This window comes from Silurus aristotelis, assembly GCF_946808225.1.
Source record: "Silurus aristotelis genome assembly, chromosome: 1".
Classification (NCBI taxonomy): Eukaryota; Metazoa; Chordata; class Actinopteri; order Siluriformes; family Siluridae; genus Silurus; species Silurus aristotelis.
Genome location: NC_139574.1, coordinates 2161445 through 2178525, shown reverse-complemented (window position 1 = coordinate 2178525; position 17081 = coordinate 2161445). Strand labels below are relative to the sequence as shown.

At 46.1% G+C, this 17081-nt stretch overlaps 1 protein-coding gene and 1 pseudogene across 2 annotated transcripts in view; both read left to right on the top strand.

The window, feature by feature from the left end:
- LOC310727127 (uncharacterized protein) overlaps nucleotides 1–17081 on the top strand; it is a 564745-nt gene that overhangs the window by 305112 nt on the left and 242552 nt on the right. Inside the window, exons 25-27 of the mRNA XM_083543328.1 lie at nucleotides 7702–7875; nucleotides 16149–16322; nucleotides 16660–16836. Of these exons, the coding sequence (XP_083399454.1) occupies nucleotides 7702–7875; nucleotides 16149–16322; nucleotides 16660–16836 (525 nt within the window). The remainder of the gene's footprint in view (nucleotides 1–7701; nucleotides 7876–16148; nucleotides 16323–16659; nucleotides 16837–17081) is intronic.
- LOC310733727 (putative nuclease HARBI1) lies at nucleotides 9198–10626 on the top strand (annotated as a pseudogene). The gene has a single exon. The product of its transcript is annotated as a putative nuclease HARBI1 (transcript).

The window sequence follows — 17081 nt, the reverse complement described above, 5'->3', positions numbered from 1 at the left end:
TAAAGAGATATAAGAAGCTCCTGAGTCCAGATTACCCAGCATGCTCTAAGAGGGAGGTGGAGGATGAGGAGGATCAGAGCAGTGTCAGAGAGGGAGTGCTGAAGATCACACTGCACTTCCTGAAGAACATGAAGCACACAGATCTCGCTAACACACTGCAGAACAGTAAGAGCTCATGGGGTTCTAACATCACTTTATCTTCAGAGGAAGGAAACTGCTGTACATTTATTAAACACATCTCATCATAATGATGTGCTTTTATCAACACAATATAATAACACATCAGTACTGACATTCCATATGATATACAGCTATGAAAATATCAGTAGCTCACAGAGATGATCAGAGAGTTTACATTTTATTCTTCTTTTTATCAGAACTCGTCTCTGTGTACCAGCGAAAAAAACTAAAATCTAAACTGAGAGAGAAATGTAAAAGAATTACTGATGGAATCTCACAGCATGGAAGCTCAGCACTTCTGAATGAGATCTACACAGACCTCTACATCACAGAGGGTTGGAGTGGAGACGTCAATCATGAACATGAGGTGAGACAGATTGAGACAGTGTCCAGGAGACCAGCAACACAGGAAACACCCATCAAATGTAATGATCTCTTTAAAGACCAGTCCATCAGAAGTGTGCTGACTAAAGGAGTTGCTGGAATTGGAAAAACAGTCTCTGTGCAGAAGTTCATTCTGGACTGGGCTGAAGGAAAAGCAAATCAGGACGTCACCTTCATGTTTCCACTTCCCTTTAGAGAGCTGAATCTGATGAAGCAGAAACATCTCAGTCTGATGGATCTTCTTTATCACTTTTTCCCAGAAATAAAAGAATTACGATTAATAGACTGTGAGAGGAATAAAGTGGTGTTGATCTTTGATGGTCTGGATGAGTGTCGACTTCCTCTAAATTTCCAGAACAATGAGAGATTGTGTGATGTGACAGAATCAGCATCAGTGGATGTGCTGCTGACAAACCTCATCAAGGGGAATCTGCTTCCTTCTGCTCTCCTCTGGATCACCTCTCGACCAGGAGCAGCCAATCATATCCCTCCTGACTGTGTATACCAGGTAACAGAGATACGAGGGTTCAGTGATCCTCAGAAAGAGGAGTACTTCAGGAAGAGGATCAGTAATCAGAGCCTGGCCAATAAAATCATCACACACATGAAGTCTTCCAGAAGCCTCTACATCATGTGTCACATCCCAGTCTTCTGCTGGATCTCAGCCTCTGTTCTAGAGAGAATGTTTGGTGAAGCAGAGAGTGGAGAGATCCCCAAGACTCTGACTCAAATGTTTACACACTTCCTGATCTTTCAGATCAAACACAAGCAACAAAAGTACCACCAGAAATGTGACCCTGATCCTCAGCAGACCAGAGAAAGTATTCTGGCACTGGGAAAACTGGCTTTCCAACAGCTGGAGAAAGGAAACCTGATCTTCTATGAGGAAGACCTGACAGAGTGTGGCATTGATGTCAGAGAAGCATTAGTGTACTCAGGAGTGTGTACTCAGATCTTTAGAGAGGAGTTTGGGCTTCATCTGGGGAAGGTGTTCAGCTTTGTACATCTGAGTGTTCAGGAGTTTCTGGCTGCTTTATATGATTTCTTCAACAAAAATCTTGGAAAACAAAAAACACGGATTGGTTTTTTTACCAAATCAAACATGTCTGCATTTCTGAGGAGTGCAGTGGACAAGACCTTACAAAGTGAGAATGGTCACCTGGACCTGTTCCTCCGCTTCCTTCTGGGTCTCTCACTGGCATCCAATCAGACACTCTTACGAGACCTACTGCCCCAGACAGGAAGTAGCTCTCACAGCATACAGGAAACAGTTGAGTATATCAAGGAGAAGATCAGAAAGAATCCATCTCCAGAGAAATCCATCAATCTGTTCCACTGTCTGAATGAACTGAATGATAATTCTCTAGTACAGGAAGTACAACATTACCTGAACAAAGGAGATCCTAGGTGTCTCAGTGGAGTCAAACTCTCTCCTGCTCAGTGGTCTGCTCTGGTGTTTGTGTTGCTGACCTCAGAAGAGAATCTGGATGTGTTTGATTTGAGTAAATATGACCGATCAGATGAATGTTTTCTGAGGCTGCTGCCAGTGGTCAAAGCATCCAGAAAAGCTGTGTAAGTAATTTTAAAATGATTTAATAAATGTGTTACTAATTCCATAAATGTAGTTATTATTTTAAATAAACACTAATGACACTGCACTGATTAGGATCATGATTATCACTAATTACTCCAATCAGGTCTCTGTTATTCAAAGCCTATGCCTCAGTGGGTCAGGCATCAGGCTGCCTGCACACCATGGTTGTGCAACAGGCCTATAAGGTCGGTCTGCTTCGGAAGCTGGACGTGGAGATGTCCTTTCTATGATCTTTCCGACAGGGATAGGGCTGTCCTCCTGGTTGCCCTGCTGGTGCCGGTTTGTTGACGCTGTTAATGCGGTCGTCGACAGGTTCCAGGAAGCAAAAAAACATTCGAAGACATTTGAGCAGGGCTGCTCGACTGGCGCAGCCCCTACCAGCACAACTCGGCAGCTCCCGGCATTGCGAGGTGCAAAGAGAGTGCATCGCAATGCGCACTCTCCCCAAAAGTGACCTGGTGTGATGCTCGCTGCCGAAGCCCAAGGCCAAAAGTTCCTGACCTGAGACCACGTGGAGACCCAGCTGGGAAGGGGCGCTGTCCACCGCACTATACGGTGATTGCCCCAACTTGATGCCCTCAGGGAGCTGGATCGTTAACCCTGCCACTCTAGGTGCTTCAGGGTGCAGCCAGCTCTAGCAAACACCGTCCTCGCTCTCTGCCTGGCACTGTAGCAGACGTGGGGGTTTGTTGCCTCTCAGGAGGTCCCTAGAGCTGCTCCAGGGTATTGCTCCGGCTCTAGTTATGCAAGAGGTCAGTCTTGAAAGACTGATTCCCTTAAGATACTATCTGATGGCCTGGCAGGTTTTGCCAGATGTGTCTCAGTGGGTCCTGCACAGAGGCTATATGATTCAGTTTGGGTCTTGTCTGCCCCTCAATACGGTGTCTCCACCCTGGTGGGGCCTGAGCAGGCTTTGGTCATGAAAGAGGAAGTACACACTATCTTAACAAAGGTGGCCATCGAGGTGGTCCCTCCATCAGACAGAGAGGCTGGGTTATACAGCTGGTACTTCATAGTTCTCAAAAAGGATGGTGGGTTGCATCCTTTTACTGGACCTGCATCAGCTAAACCGCTTGCTCTTCAAAACTCAGGTTCAATATGCTGACATTAAAGCCATTAATGTCATGTCCCAAATCAGGTCAGAGGACTGGTTTGTGACCATAGATTTAAAGGATGCATACTTTCATGTATCCATCTTTCAGCTCACAGGAAGTTCCCGAGGTGTTCTTTCAGGGTTGAAGCTTACCAGTATCGGGTCCTTTCCTTTGGTCTTGGACCTTCAAAAAGTGTGTGGATGCGGCCGTTGGCCCCAGTGAAGCTTCGGTTCATCCGCATTCTAAATTATATTAATGATTGGTTGCTATTGGCTCGATCAGAGCAACTGGCTGCCCCACATCAAGATATCGTTCTTGCCCACATGAAGAAACTAGGGTTAAGGCTGAACGCCAGAAAGAGTGTGCTTTCTGTATTACAGAGAACCACTCACTTAGGCGTCTTATGTGATTCAACCCTCATGCAGGCACGTCTGTCCCCTGGTTGTGTTGAGTCCATTCTCCCGGTTGTCAAGAGAGTGATGGAAGGCCAGTCACTTACTGTGAAGCAGTTTCAGAGACTTCTGTGTCTTATGGCAACCCACGTCTAAGTTGGTTCCACTTAACCTCTTGCACATGAGACTTCATCAGTGGTGGCTCAAGACCCCAAGGTTTTCCCACAGGGGCAATCTACTTTGTACGATCAATGTCACGCAGCGAGCCCTACATGCTGTAGATGTGTAAAGAGATCCTGAGTTCCTGACTCAGGGCCCCATTCTGGGAGTTCCTGGTAGTCGCAAAACGCTTAAGACAGACGCATCTCTCATGGGGCGGGGAGCAGTCATGAGTTGCTCCATTCGAGGTCTCATGGGAAGGCCAATCTAACCTGCCTTGAGATGCTGGCCATGCTTCAAGCTCTGAGGCATTTTCTCCCAGATTTCAGAGGCCACCATGTGTTGTTCTGTACAGACAACACTTTAGTGGTTTCCTAAATCGACCACCAGGGTGGTCTGCACTATGGCCTCCTGAACATGCTTGCATGCCAGATCCTTTACTTGAAGGCATTGTAATTCTCGAGGCAAGGGTTGAGGCCCATAGAATGGCAGCTCCACCCTGAGGCGGTGGAGCAAATCTGGGAACAATTTTACAGAGCTCAGGTGGACCTGTTTGCATCTCAAGAGATGTTGCAAGGCTTTACCCTCTGTTTTTCCCTAACACCCCCCAGCCTCTCTAGGGCTGGATGCCATGGAACAGGCGAGGCCGAGGCTGCACCTGTATGCCTTTCCCCCCTGTCGCGCTGCTCCCGGGAGTTCTGGAGAGAGTTTGCTGGGATCGAGTCCATCTCCTCCTGGTGGCCGTATGGTGGCCAGGCAGGACATGGTTAGCCCTTCTCGAACACCCTCCCTGGGAGTTTCCTCTTAGGAGGGATCTTCTATCTCAGGCAGGCGGCTAAATAATACATCCAGTACTGTGTAAGCTTTGGCTGTGGCCTCTAAAGGTGGTAGAGACCATTCTTCAATCCAGAGCTCCCTCCACGAAGATGTCATACACCGTGAGGTGGAGCCTGTTTACTGCATGGTGTGAACAACATTGCCTAGACCAAGTTAACTGCCCAGTCAGCTCAGTGCTGGAATTCCTTTAAGAACAGTTCGCCAAAGGGTTGGCGCCGTCCACCCTGAAGGTTTACATGTCTGCAATTGCGGCCTGTCATACCCCGCTCATGGGGCAGTCTCCTCTCTCAACTCTTCTTTCCTGGAGTTTACTCCAGGCCTGGCCAGTGCCTTCCTTTACCCTATATCAGGGTATGTTCCTAAAGTTCCCTCGGTCGTCCCACAATCTATTAGGCTCCAGGCATTCTCTCCTCCTCTCTTTCAGGCCCCAGACTATGAGAAGCTTAAACCATTGATCTCTCATTCTTAAAGTTCTTCTGATGCAGCTCGATTTCCTGAAGGGGAACATCTTCAGGTTATGTATGTTACCATGGTTTCCAGAAGGAACTAGACGCTACGTCTCTATGCCACACTGCCTGCATCCTACCAGCGCTTCTTTCTCTTTTCAGAATCTGGCACTGTTTCACTCCATGTGCTTTTAAGCTTCCTGGTCGTGATGTCACCCCTCTGGTGACACCGCACTTTCCATATGACTGATTATGCACGTAATTCAGAGCATGGACAATGCAGAGGCATTTCTAATGTCTTGTTCTGTCTTGTTCCCTTGAGGAACCATGGTTATGTATGTAACTTGGAGACGTTAATATTTTAACCCCTTTGCGTTCAGCGCCATGCCAGCGTGACCGATATCTCATTGTTTGGAGGTGTTAATGTTAAACTATAGAATAAAAATACCTGCAAATGATCCAAAAAGACTCGTGTTAATTCTGCACAATGCCACAAATGTAAATAAAAAGGGATAAGAGTAACCATGACTAACTATATGTTTTGGAATAACTTTCAAGTAAAAAAATGTTATGCACCACCTATCATTTCAAACCTTTTATTTCCAGCTTTATTTCTCCACGTGGGTAATTCTTAGATGTATTACTCTTTATAAACTCTTAGTGGTCAAAACAGCACACGTGCACAAGGACCAAACAGCTGTTTTCAGCTCAAGCTAACTGGACATTGTTTAAAAAAAAAGCAAACAAAGAAAAAAATGGACAGTCAGAAAAGTAGTTTTATTGGAGATTTGCTCAAAGCAGCAATGAGGAAATTATTCTTGGGGTTGTGTACCAACAGAGACTTGAAGATCTGCATTTAAATGGAAAATATGAGCCTATTTTACATCTGTGAGTTACAATATATCTTTACAGTTTCATACGATGTTATACCTTTTTTTGCCCGTTTGGTTTTATAAGGGGGCAAACCCGACATAATCTCAGACAAATGTTTGTAGGCATCTTATTTGTCATGAAAATCTTCATTCAATAAAATATACACTCATGAGACATGTGGCTTTTAACCCAGTACTTTTCTGGCTTGCTCCAGGACTGATTTCATGTATTTATATTGAATAAAAAAAAATTAAATCAGGTATATTCATGGTACTGCATCATCTATAACTTTCAATAACTTATCCTTTTGAGCAATATCAACTTTGAATAATAGACAGTAAAGCTCAAAGTGTCTTATTTTCAAAGATATTTGAATTGATGATTAAAAAGTGGTTTGTAGCCCACTTTGATTAGGAACTGTTAACATTTAAAGTTAGGTAGGGCATTTTCAGCGTTGAGTCCCAAAAGCTGTGTCGAAGGCTAACAGGTTAAGACATACAGTATCACAAGGACTTTAACCAAAGAAAAATTAATTCTCTCTTCAATTCTCCTTACAAACTGAATAACAGAGACCTGATTGGAGTAATTAATGATCATCATTATCCTAATCAGTGCAGTGTCATTAGTGTTTATTTAGACTGCAGTGTACTTTTAGCTAAAACAAAAAATTTAGAGTAGCACAGAATAGATTGTAGTTAATAGCTAATGGCATATAGTTAATCTTTACAGCTTAGTTCCATTAGTTAGTGCTAATGGAAGCATGTATTATTTTTTCAGAACAGGTTTCAAGTAATTCTGGCATTATCTGTTTAAAGAAACATGTTGGTAGGGGATCTAGAACACAAGTTGATTTTGATGTGAAAATAAATCAAATACATTTATTCTCTTCAATAAATAATAAATACAACTTTAAGTGATTATCTGTTATAATTACAATGCTGTCTACAGGGTTATTTATAAAATAGATTAGATTTAAATCATTAGTTTGGATCCTTTGCCCGATGCATTAAATTTTATTTTTTGAAAAAGTTCATGAAATCATTACTGCTCATTGATGCTGTGCATGTTCGTGCAGTGCTCAGAAGGCTCTCCTTTCATGCTGTTTGAGAGAGTCGTCACCCACTTGCCCCACTGTGAGGGCTCTAATGCCGGAGTTGGGGGAATGCTAACTCCACCTAAAGCATCCACACTTTCCCTGCAAATTGTGCACTGCTCTCACACTCAATAATCCTCTTCAGATTCTGGATGGTCTCTTCTAACCCTATTATCTCCTCTGTCAGAAATTCCACATTCAACACACTGAATAAATTGGATGCTCACCATATCAGAACAATTAGATAATTAAATGTATTTTTTGGGTGTGTATTCTTTTGCAACAATGCACTAAACCTCAACATAAAATAAAATATTTTACTGAAATTGTAGCTACTGTTATATTAAAGATCTAATGATCAGTAAAACTTTGTAAGTGAACTGTAATCACATCATTACAGAAATAATATCACACACTCCATTTCTAATAACATTCATTAAAACCCCACTTTATTTTTCTGAACAAAATTTCATTCAAATTCAGTCTTTTTATGTATATGTCCATGTTTGTAAATGTACTTTGTGCTGCTCTGTGTGACACTACAACTTGCTGATGTTTACACACTGCACTGATTTTATACCTTGATTGATGGTGTGTGTGTGTGTGTAAGAGATGTCAGTGTTTTGACATATCATGACTTTTCTCCAAGGCTGTATGGGTGTAATGTCACAGAGGAAAGCTGTAGAATTCTGTCCTCAGTTCTCAGTTTAAACTCCTCCAGTCTGAGAGAACTGGACCTGAGTAACAATAAACTGCAGGATTCAGGAGTGAAGCTGCTCTCTGCTGGACTGGAGAATCCACACTGTACACTGGAGATACTGAGGTCAGATCATCACTTACACACTGTGTTTATGTGATTGTCATTATTAAAGTATAAATTATAAACCTAATAACAGTAACATGAAGTGCAAAAAGTCAACAGAATCAACAGAATATTCTATTTTACTTTATTTTAATTATACAATTCACTGTATGCTAATGTTGGCAAATAATATATGCATTGTGGGTTATACATAGTTAGGGAGTGAAATATAAATTTATTAATAATGTTTTGCAACTTTAAATAAGATCTGGAGATAATATTGTGAAAACAGTTTCCCTGCGATTTGGGATTGCAAGAGAGAACAATCTGCACATCAGTTGTGATGTGGTGTGTAGCGAGAAATGAAATGCACTGTTTAATCTGCTGTGGCTAGTTTATGATTTTCACCTGCCGCTGTTCAATAAATAAAGTGTTGTGGGCCCGGTTTTTCAAAAGGTTTAATCCGGATAAAATTGATCCGGATTTAGTAATCCTTTTTTTGCGATCCGTGATCACGTAATCCATCTTACTTCTTGAGCCAGTTTTTCAAAGCAACATCAGATTGGATCAATCTGATCCGTATAGGAACTTTTCAGGATCACCAAATCTGGATAACCAGTGCTCAAACAGGATAGGAAATCACAATGTAGAACTATAGATATGTAAAGAGCAACAAGTAGAATAGCCAGTGTGGGGTCAATATAAGTTTATTATTATTTGAAATGAAAACACACACATTTAAAAGAAACTAAACACAAGAAAAAAAAACACCCCATCTTCTTCCAGCAGTCCGCTCATCTGAGACCTACAACACAAACACTGTACATTGAGGATATTTATAACAAGTTTCAAATATACATGTATTGAATAAAAAAAAAGACAATGTCAAATACTCCTATAATTTCAGACTTCCCCATCTGATGTGGAGAGACCAGCTTGTCTGTGCGTAGCCTTTAGGAGGCGGATCTCAAGTCTGGCCTTGGTTTGCTGCAGTTTGGTCAGAGTCAGTTGTTCCTCTGCTAGATGAAGCTGTGCTTCTGCCCTTTCAATCTCTTTTTGCAGAAGTGCCTTGTAATCATCATCTTTGTTTAATGAAGGGCGCTTCAAGCCTTTGCTCTGAGATCCTGTGGCAACTACCACTGGCTCAACCAATGAGGATCCAGCTTCTTCCTCAGGAACAGAGCTGAGATTCAATATAAATACGTTCTCTGGATCAGCCTCAGGAGGAACTGGCAGATTCTCCTCCTCAATCCAAGGCTCGCCATCCTCTACAACACCTTGAATACCATGGAGAGCTTGCGACTTCTCACCGCCAATGATGTCGAGGACCACATCCATGTAATCTCCCCTCTTAAATGGCTTGTTGCCTGTTTGTGGGTTTTTGGCTTCAGCATGGTCCTTTGTTGCCCTGGCCTTAAGATTCTTCCACCGCAATTTGATTTGGTCTGTGGTCCTCCTCTGGCCAGACCCTATGGCATTCACATTTTCTGTGATTTAAATCCAAACATCATTTTTCTTTTTGTTGGTATTCTTAGCAGAATTAAAACTTCCCACTATTGTTCCATAATGGTACCGAACACCCTCTAGTAGTGCATTGGTTTCAGCAGCAGTGAAGTTACAGCTTCTTGAGTCCATGGTTCCGTTGCTTTACTATAGTGAACATTGTTCATCAATTATAGGCCTTGGGTCCAATTGCCTCAATTGAACACAAGCCAAAACTAATCAGTTTTAATAGGTGTGTCTGAAAAGACCAACTACACAGCCATATAAATCAGCCTTTCTCAGAGAATTCACAGAGAGACAGTAAAATGGCAGGTGTTGTCCACCGCCACCACCACTTTGCCAGGAGAGGATACCGTCAAAGGGTGTATGTTGAAAGTACCAAGCCACTGGAGCAATACACCACTGAGGAGCTGTATGTCTGGTTTCGCTTTGGGAAGGCTGATATAGAGTACCTTGTGAACCTTCTCAGGCCAAAACTTCAACACAGAACCCAAAGGAGTCACGGTCTGCCTGTGGAAGACCAGATCCTCATTGCTCTCCGATTTTATGCATATGGGACTTTCTATCAGGTTGTTGGTGACTATATGGGAGTGGTGAAATCAGCTGTGTGTGATGTGGTGAGAGATGTGTCAATCGCACTGGCCAGCCTGGTCAATGAATTTGTTTCTTTTCCAAAGGACAACCAGATTGCCCAGGCCAAGCGCAGCATTTTTCTTTTGGGGAATATGCCCAATACTATTGGAGCAATCGACTGCACACATGCATATAAAAGCACCTCGTGAGAATGAATGGGAGTTTATAAACAGAAAGGGGAGGCAGAGCATCAATGTCCAACTTGTGTGTGATGCTGACCTCATCATCACCAACTGCGTTGTCAAGTGGCCTAGGTCTGTCCCTGATGCACGCATCCTGAGGGAGAGCGCTCTATATAGAGACCTCCAAGCCAACCGACCGGATGGCATAATATTAGGAGACAGTGCCTACCCTCTCCTACCATGGCTGATGACTCCTTTTCTAACAGCAAATACACAGGCGCAGGCACGCTTCAACACTGCTCATTGCAGAGCAAGATGTGCAATTGAGCGTTTAAATGGAGTTCTTAAGAGGCGCTTTGCATGCCTTAACTACCTGAGAGCGGAACCACAGAAAGCATGCAACATAACCCTTGCCTGTATTGTCCTGCACAACATCGCTACTAAGCGCAATGTCCCTCTCTGTGCTGACAATGATGCACCTGAGCCCCTTGGAGACCCTAACCAACAAGGTTAGCAAACAGGACGTGCAACAAGGGACGCAGTAGTTAGACACTATTTCTGATTTGGAATTGTTTTGGATTTCACAAATCAGTGATTGCCATTCTTTGCATTTTTGGGGTTATTTTGTAATCATTGCATGCATCACTAATAAATATTCTAAAAACAAATATATTTTCGATTGTGATGAATATATATATATATATAATCAATTAGTGACAGAATAAAATTTCTTGTTTTTTGTCAATTTTGACAGCTGTTTGGGGGATTATTGTATGAGGTCAAACTCTTTCTACTTTGCTGTAGGCCTATACTGAAAGGCTGAATATGTTAAAGCCTACCTAATCACTGTAGCCTGATGGATGAACAAATAAAATTAAAACCTTATGAATAAATAGGATATCTTGTAAGATACTGCATGATCCAAATATAGTATTATTTGATAAATTTTTTAAGTTTTCATTACATTTTGGGCATGGAATCCATGCTGAATCCACCCTTCTGATGGGATCAGTTTAATCCAGATTTTTTGGATCAAATGGGTTTTTCTTTTTAAAAACCCATTTTCAAGATTTGATCCAATCCGTTATCCAAAATCCTAGTGGATTAATTTTGAAAAACCGGGCCCTGAGTGTCAGGGAGCTCCCTGCTTCATCACCGGCTTACTGAGGCGGCACACCTGGGTCTCATTAACCGCCTAAACCCTTCACTCACAGCTCACAAACGTCCGTTATTGTTACCTGTTGGACTCAATGAGTGTGTTCTCTACGTGTTTGTTTTTCATTAAACAAGGATTCGCCGTGAAGAGAAATGCAAGGCGCTTACCTCGCAATGGATCAACAACCCAGCACGGCTTCCGATCCAATACAGGATCTGATCGCCACGCTTCGTGCGGCTTTCCCATCCACGGCGGCACCGCAAGATCCTCAGGCTTCCGCCGGCAGTCCCGTGGCGCTTCCGGAGAGATTTTCCGGGGAAGCTTCCGAATGCCGCGGCTTCTTGCTTCAGATGGACTTATACATTGAGATGCAACCCCAAAGATTTCCCACTGAGCGGTCAAAGATCGCGTTGTTCATCTCCCTCCTCTCCGGGAGAGCTCTAGCGTGGGCGCAGGCGCTATGGGATGACGCCGGCCCGGCGGTGCGGTCCTACGCTCGTTTTACCGCGCACTTCCGGGAGGTGTTTTGCGCCGCCCCCGGAGTTCGCACCACGGCCGATCAGCTGCCCGGGTTGCGTCAGGGGAACGACAGCGTGGTGGACTACAGCCTCCGTTTCTGCACTCTGGCGGCATCTAGTGGCTGGAACGAGACGGCGCTGCTCGGTGTGTATCGGCTGGGGTTAAACACAGAGCTGAGACAGGCAATGGCGTATCTGGAGGATTCAGTGGGGCTGGAGAAATTCATACAGAAATCCATCGGGCTCTCTCAACACCTGGCTGCGGGACCCCCAGCACCATCGGATGCTCCACGTGGTGCCGCAGCTGCCCCTGAGGCTAAACCCATGCAGCTAGGTTCTCAAGGACTGTCCAGGAGAGAGAGAGACTGCCGCCGGGTCACGGGGAGGTGTCTGTACTGCGGTGTTCCGGGCCACAACGTCAATCGCTGTCCCACACGCCCTGCTCGTGCTGCGGTGAGTATGGTGGACTTCCCTTCTGACATTTCGCCTTTGTCCAACCTCACCGTGTCGCTTCTAACCCCCGCTCTCTCCATTTCTGTGCATGCTTTAGTGGACTCCGGCTCGGCAGGGAACTTCATCTCCCAGAGCTGCCTTGACCGACTACGCCTCCACAGAGAGAAGGGCTCCCAGGACCTAGTGGTCCAAACGATCCAGGGACGCCCTTTGGGTAGGGGATGGGTAAAGTACTGCACACCGGCGGTCACATTACAAGTGGGGCTCTTTCATCGTGAAAGATCCGGTTCCTGGTCCTGGAGAGCTCCACCGTCAGTGTGATTCTGGGAAGACCTTGGCTTCAGAAGCACGCACCGAGATGTTCCTGGGCTCCCTGTGACATCCTGGAATGGAGTCCCCACTGCCAGGCTCACTGCCTCTCCCACTTCGACACGAATCCCAGCAGCGATGCTAGGTGCTACCCGGGTGGAGGAGGCCACGACCTCACCGACCTTGGGACTGTAGCATCGACCTGCTCCCCGACGCTAAGCTACCAAAGGGTCGGGTTTACCCACTGTCCGCACCAGAACGGCGAGCTATGGAGGAGTACATACAACAGGCCCTCCGCCAGGGGTTTATCAAGCACTTCTTCGTGGGCAAGAAGGACGGTGGGCTGCGCCCCTGCATCGACTACCGCCAGTTGAACTCGCAGATCGCTCCACTTCCATATCCTGTCCCGCTCGTGCCCGCCGCTCTGGAGGACCTGAGGGAAGCCCCAGTGTTCAGCAAACTCGACCTCCGGAGCGCGTACAATCTGGTGCGCATCCGGAGGGAAGACGAGTGGAAGACCGCATACATCACACCCTCGGGGCACTACAAATACCGGGTGATGCCATACGGCCTCTTCATCTCACCCGCCGTCTTCCAGGGGTTCATGAATGAGGTACTCCGGCCCTACCTCCAGAAATTTGTCATGGTGTACATCGACGACATCCTGATTTACTCACGGAACCTGGAGGAACACCGGAGACACGTATGCGCGATCTTAAGGGCACTTCGTTCCCATCACCTCTATCTGAACCTCTCGAAGTGCGAGTTCCACCGCTCGGAGATCCACGTCCTGGGGTACGTCATCGGTGCAGAGGGGATCCGGATGGACAAAGGGAAGGTGAAGGCGGTGAAAAACTGGCCCGTCCCAGGGACGATCAAGGAGCTCCAGCGCTTTTTGGGCTTCGCCAACTTCTATCGCAGGTTCATCCAGGGATACAGCCGGATCACCGCCCCTCTCACCTCACTCCTCAGGGGAAAGGCCTGAACCCTGAGATGGAACCATGAGGCCCGGGAGGCCTTCCAGGAGCTTCACCGCCGTTTCTGCAGCACCCCGGTTCTATGTCACCCCGACCCCCGGAGGCCGTTTGTGGTCGAAGTGGATGCCTCGTCCACCAGAGTGGGGGCTACCCTCTCTCAGCTGTCAGGCACACCTTCTCAGCTCCACCCGTGTGCCTACTACTCTCACAAGCTCTCCGCCGCAGAGCAGAACTACGACATCGGCAACCGCGAGCTCTTGGCAATCAAGCTGGCACTGGAGGAGTGGAGACACTGGCTGGAGGGAGCCGAACACCCATTCACGGTGATCACCGACCACAAGAACCTCCAGTACCTCCGGGAGGCTCGGAGGCTCAACCCCAGACAGGCACGATGGGCGCTCTTCTTTACCCGGTTCCGGTTCCATATTACCTACCGGGCCGGATTGCAGAACGGCAAAGCCGACGCCCTGTCCCGGATGTACGGGCCAGAGAAACCTGGAGAACCTGAGCCCATTCTCCCTCCGACACTCATCCTGGGACCCATCGTCTGGGAGATCGACGCGGAGATCCGCAATGCTGCCCGCCGCGAATCCATCCGGGAGAGAAGCGAACAGTGCAGATGGTCAGGGCTCGATACTGGTGGCCTGAGATGACAGAGGAGATCAAGCGGTTCGTACAGGGATTTTCCACCTGTGCGATGTCGAAGGTACCCCGTCATCTGCCCGTAGGCAAGTTGATGCCACTCCCCGTCCCTCAGCGTCCCTGGTCTCACCTGGGGATCGACTTCGTGACGGATCTGCCCCGGTCTGAGGGTCACACCTGTGTCTTGGTGGTGGTGGATCGCTTCTCGAAGGCCTGCCGGTTCATCCCCCTGAAGGGCTTGCTTGGTGTAGGTTCCTGCCGTGGACGGAATACGCCCAAAACTCGCTCCGTCAGGACTCCACCAGTCTCACTCCTTTTCAGTGCGTTCTAGGTTTCCAGCCACCCCTGTTCCCCTGGTCGGACGAGCCGTGTGACGTGCCTGCCGTGGACTTCTGGTTTTGAGAGAGCAGCCGGGTTTGGGAGTCCGCACACACCCAGCTGCGCCGAGCCATCCGCAACACCCGGCGGCACGCGGATGCCCGGCGGCTTGACGCCCCACCTTTCCGTCCCGGGGACCAGGTGTGGTTGTCCACCCGGGACCTGCGGTTGAAACTGCCCTGCCGTAGGCTGAAACCCCGGTTCGTGGGGCCCTTCAAGGTCTTGGAACGGGTCAATGACGTGACCTATCGGCTGGACCTGCCGCCGAGGTACCGCATACACCCCACATTCCATGTGTCGCTACTGAAGCCCTGTGTCTCTCCTGTCTCTCCCCCTTCAGGTGGCCCCCCGGCGCCCGTTCAGCCTGAGGTCGTGGATCAGCCCGGGGTCTACGTGGTGAGAGAGGTGCTGGATTCCAGGCGGCGTGGGGGTCGCCTCGAGTACCTGGTGGACTGGGAGGGGTTCGGTCCGGAGGAGCGGTCTTGGGTGGCGCGACAGGACATGATGGACCCGGCGCTGCTGGCGGAGTTCCATGCTTCGCACCCGCGCCGCCCGGCGCCTCGGCCAAGGGGTCGTTCTTGACGCCGGGTTAGGACGTCCGGTGCCGTCCCTGGGGGAGGGGGTGGTGTCAGGGAGCTCCCTGCTTCCTCGCCTGTGCGCACCCCGCCCGTCCGGAGCTCATCACCAGCTTACTGAGGCGGCACACCTGGGTCTCATTAACCGCCTGCCTACTTAAACCCTTCACTCACAGCTCACAAACGTCCGTTATTGTTACCTGTTGGACTCAATGAGTGTGTTTCCTACGTGTTTGTTTTTCATTAAACACTGTTGTTTTTCATTTGGCTCTTGCTTCGTTTGCTCGCGCCTGACACTGAGGTCCTTGTCATTATCCTTCCTGCAGTGGTAATAAACCGATAATCAGAACATATCCAAGAACCCAGAAACAGGTGCGGGGTAAGAACTGTCAAGCTAGAGTATCAAGCCATGTGTGTGCAGATAGATCAATAGAAAGACAGAAAGATAAATAGATGAACATCATTGACTCTGACTCCCTCATTGGAAATAAACTGGATAGTTACAAATGTTTATTTTTAAATTTATTTCCTATCTATTTATTTCTGTAAAGCAGCTTTGTGACAATGTCCACTGTTAAAAGCATCATACAAACAACATTTAGAGAACGAGAAAACAAGGTAAACAACAAAAGAAGAAAGCACCACAGACAACGTATAGTAACATAAAATTACACCCACCTATCACAGATAAATCAATCAATCAATCAATCAATCAGTCAATCATGGAATATTGCAAAAGCTGAAGCTGATGGTATTTTGGTTCTTGTGCTTTTAGTGCATTTAGATGTTTCTGCTGCATTTACACTACAGATAACAACACTTCCTGAACAGCTGAAGAGAATATTTGGTCTTTCATAAACTAGTTTTCTAAATTTAACATCATGTTTTGGACATTGGGCTTCACAGGTTTGTGGTTACTCAGGTGTGTCTTCTACTCACAGATAGAAATTATATTTGTGCAGAGTTGCTGATGCTGAGAAGTGTGTGTGTCTTTAAAATCTCGATTTTTACTATAATTTCTCTCCCAGGTTGTGTTGGTGTAATCTGACAGAGAAAAGCTGTAAAATTCTGTCCTCAGTTCTCAGTTCAAACTCCTCCAGTCTGAGAGAACTGGACCTGAGTTGGAATAAACTGCAGGATTCAGGAGTGAAGCTGCTCTCTGCTGGACTGGAGAATCCACACTGTACACTGGAGATACTGAGGTCAGATCATCACTTACACACTGTAGATCCTGCATTTCTGTCATATGGCTGTTTTAGATTAATAAAATGTTGTGTATCCTGAAGCACAATTTAAATAAAGCTGCAAAAACTGCTATAGTTTTCCACATTCATAAATAACAAACACTGAAATAGACGATTAACAATCTGGACTTTCTTCTTACTTTCATACACAAACTTCATAGTATTTTGTGTGTGTGTGTCAGAAAAAGAAAGAGAGAGAGAGCTGTCAGTGTTCTATAATTATTTCTCTTGCAGGTTAGGGATATGTGAGTGTTTGATGTGTCATTGTTCTAAAATATCATCATTTCTCTCCCAGGTTGTGTCGGTGTGATCTCACAGTGGAAAGCTGTAGAATTCTGTCCTCAGTTCTCAGTTCAAACTCCTCCAGTCTGAGAGAACTGGACCTGAGTGAGAATTATAACCTGCAGGATTCAGGAGTGAAGCTGCTCTCTGCTGGACTGGAGAATCCACACTGTACACTGGAGATACTGAGGTCAGATCATAATTTACAGTGGGTAGAGGATAGATAGATAGATAGATAGATAGATAGATAGATAGATAGATAGATAGATAGATAGATAGATAGATAGATAGATATGTAAATATATGTACAGCATGTACAAACCCAATTCAAAAAAAGTTAGGACACCTGTACCAATTGTAAATAAAAACAGAATGCAATGATGTGGAAGTTTCAAATTTCAATATTTTATTCAGAATACAACATAGATGACATAT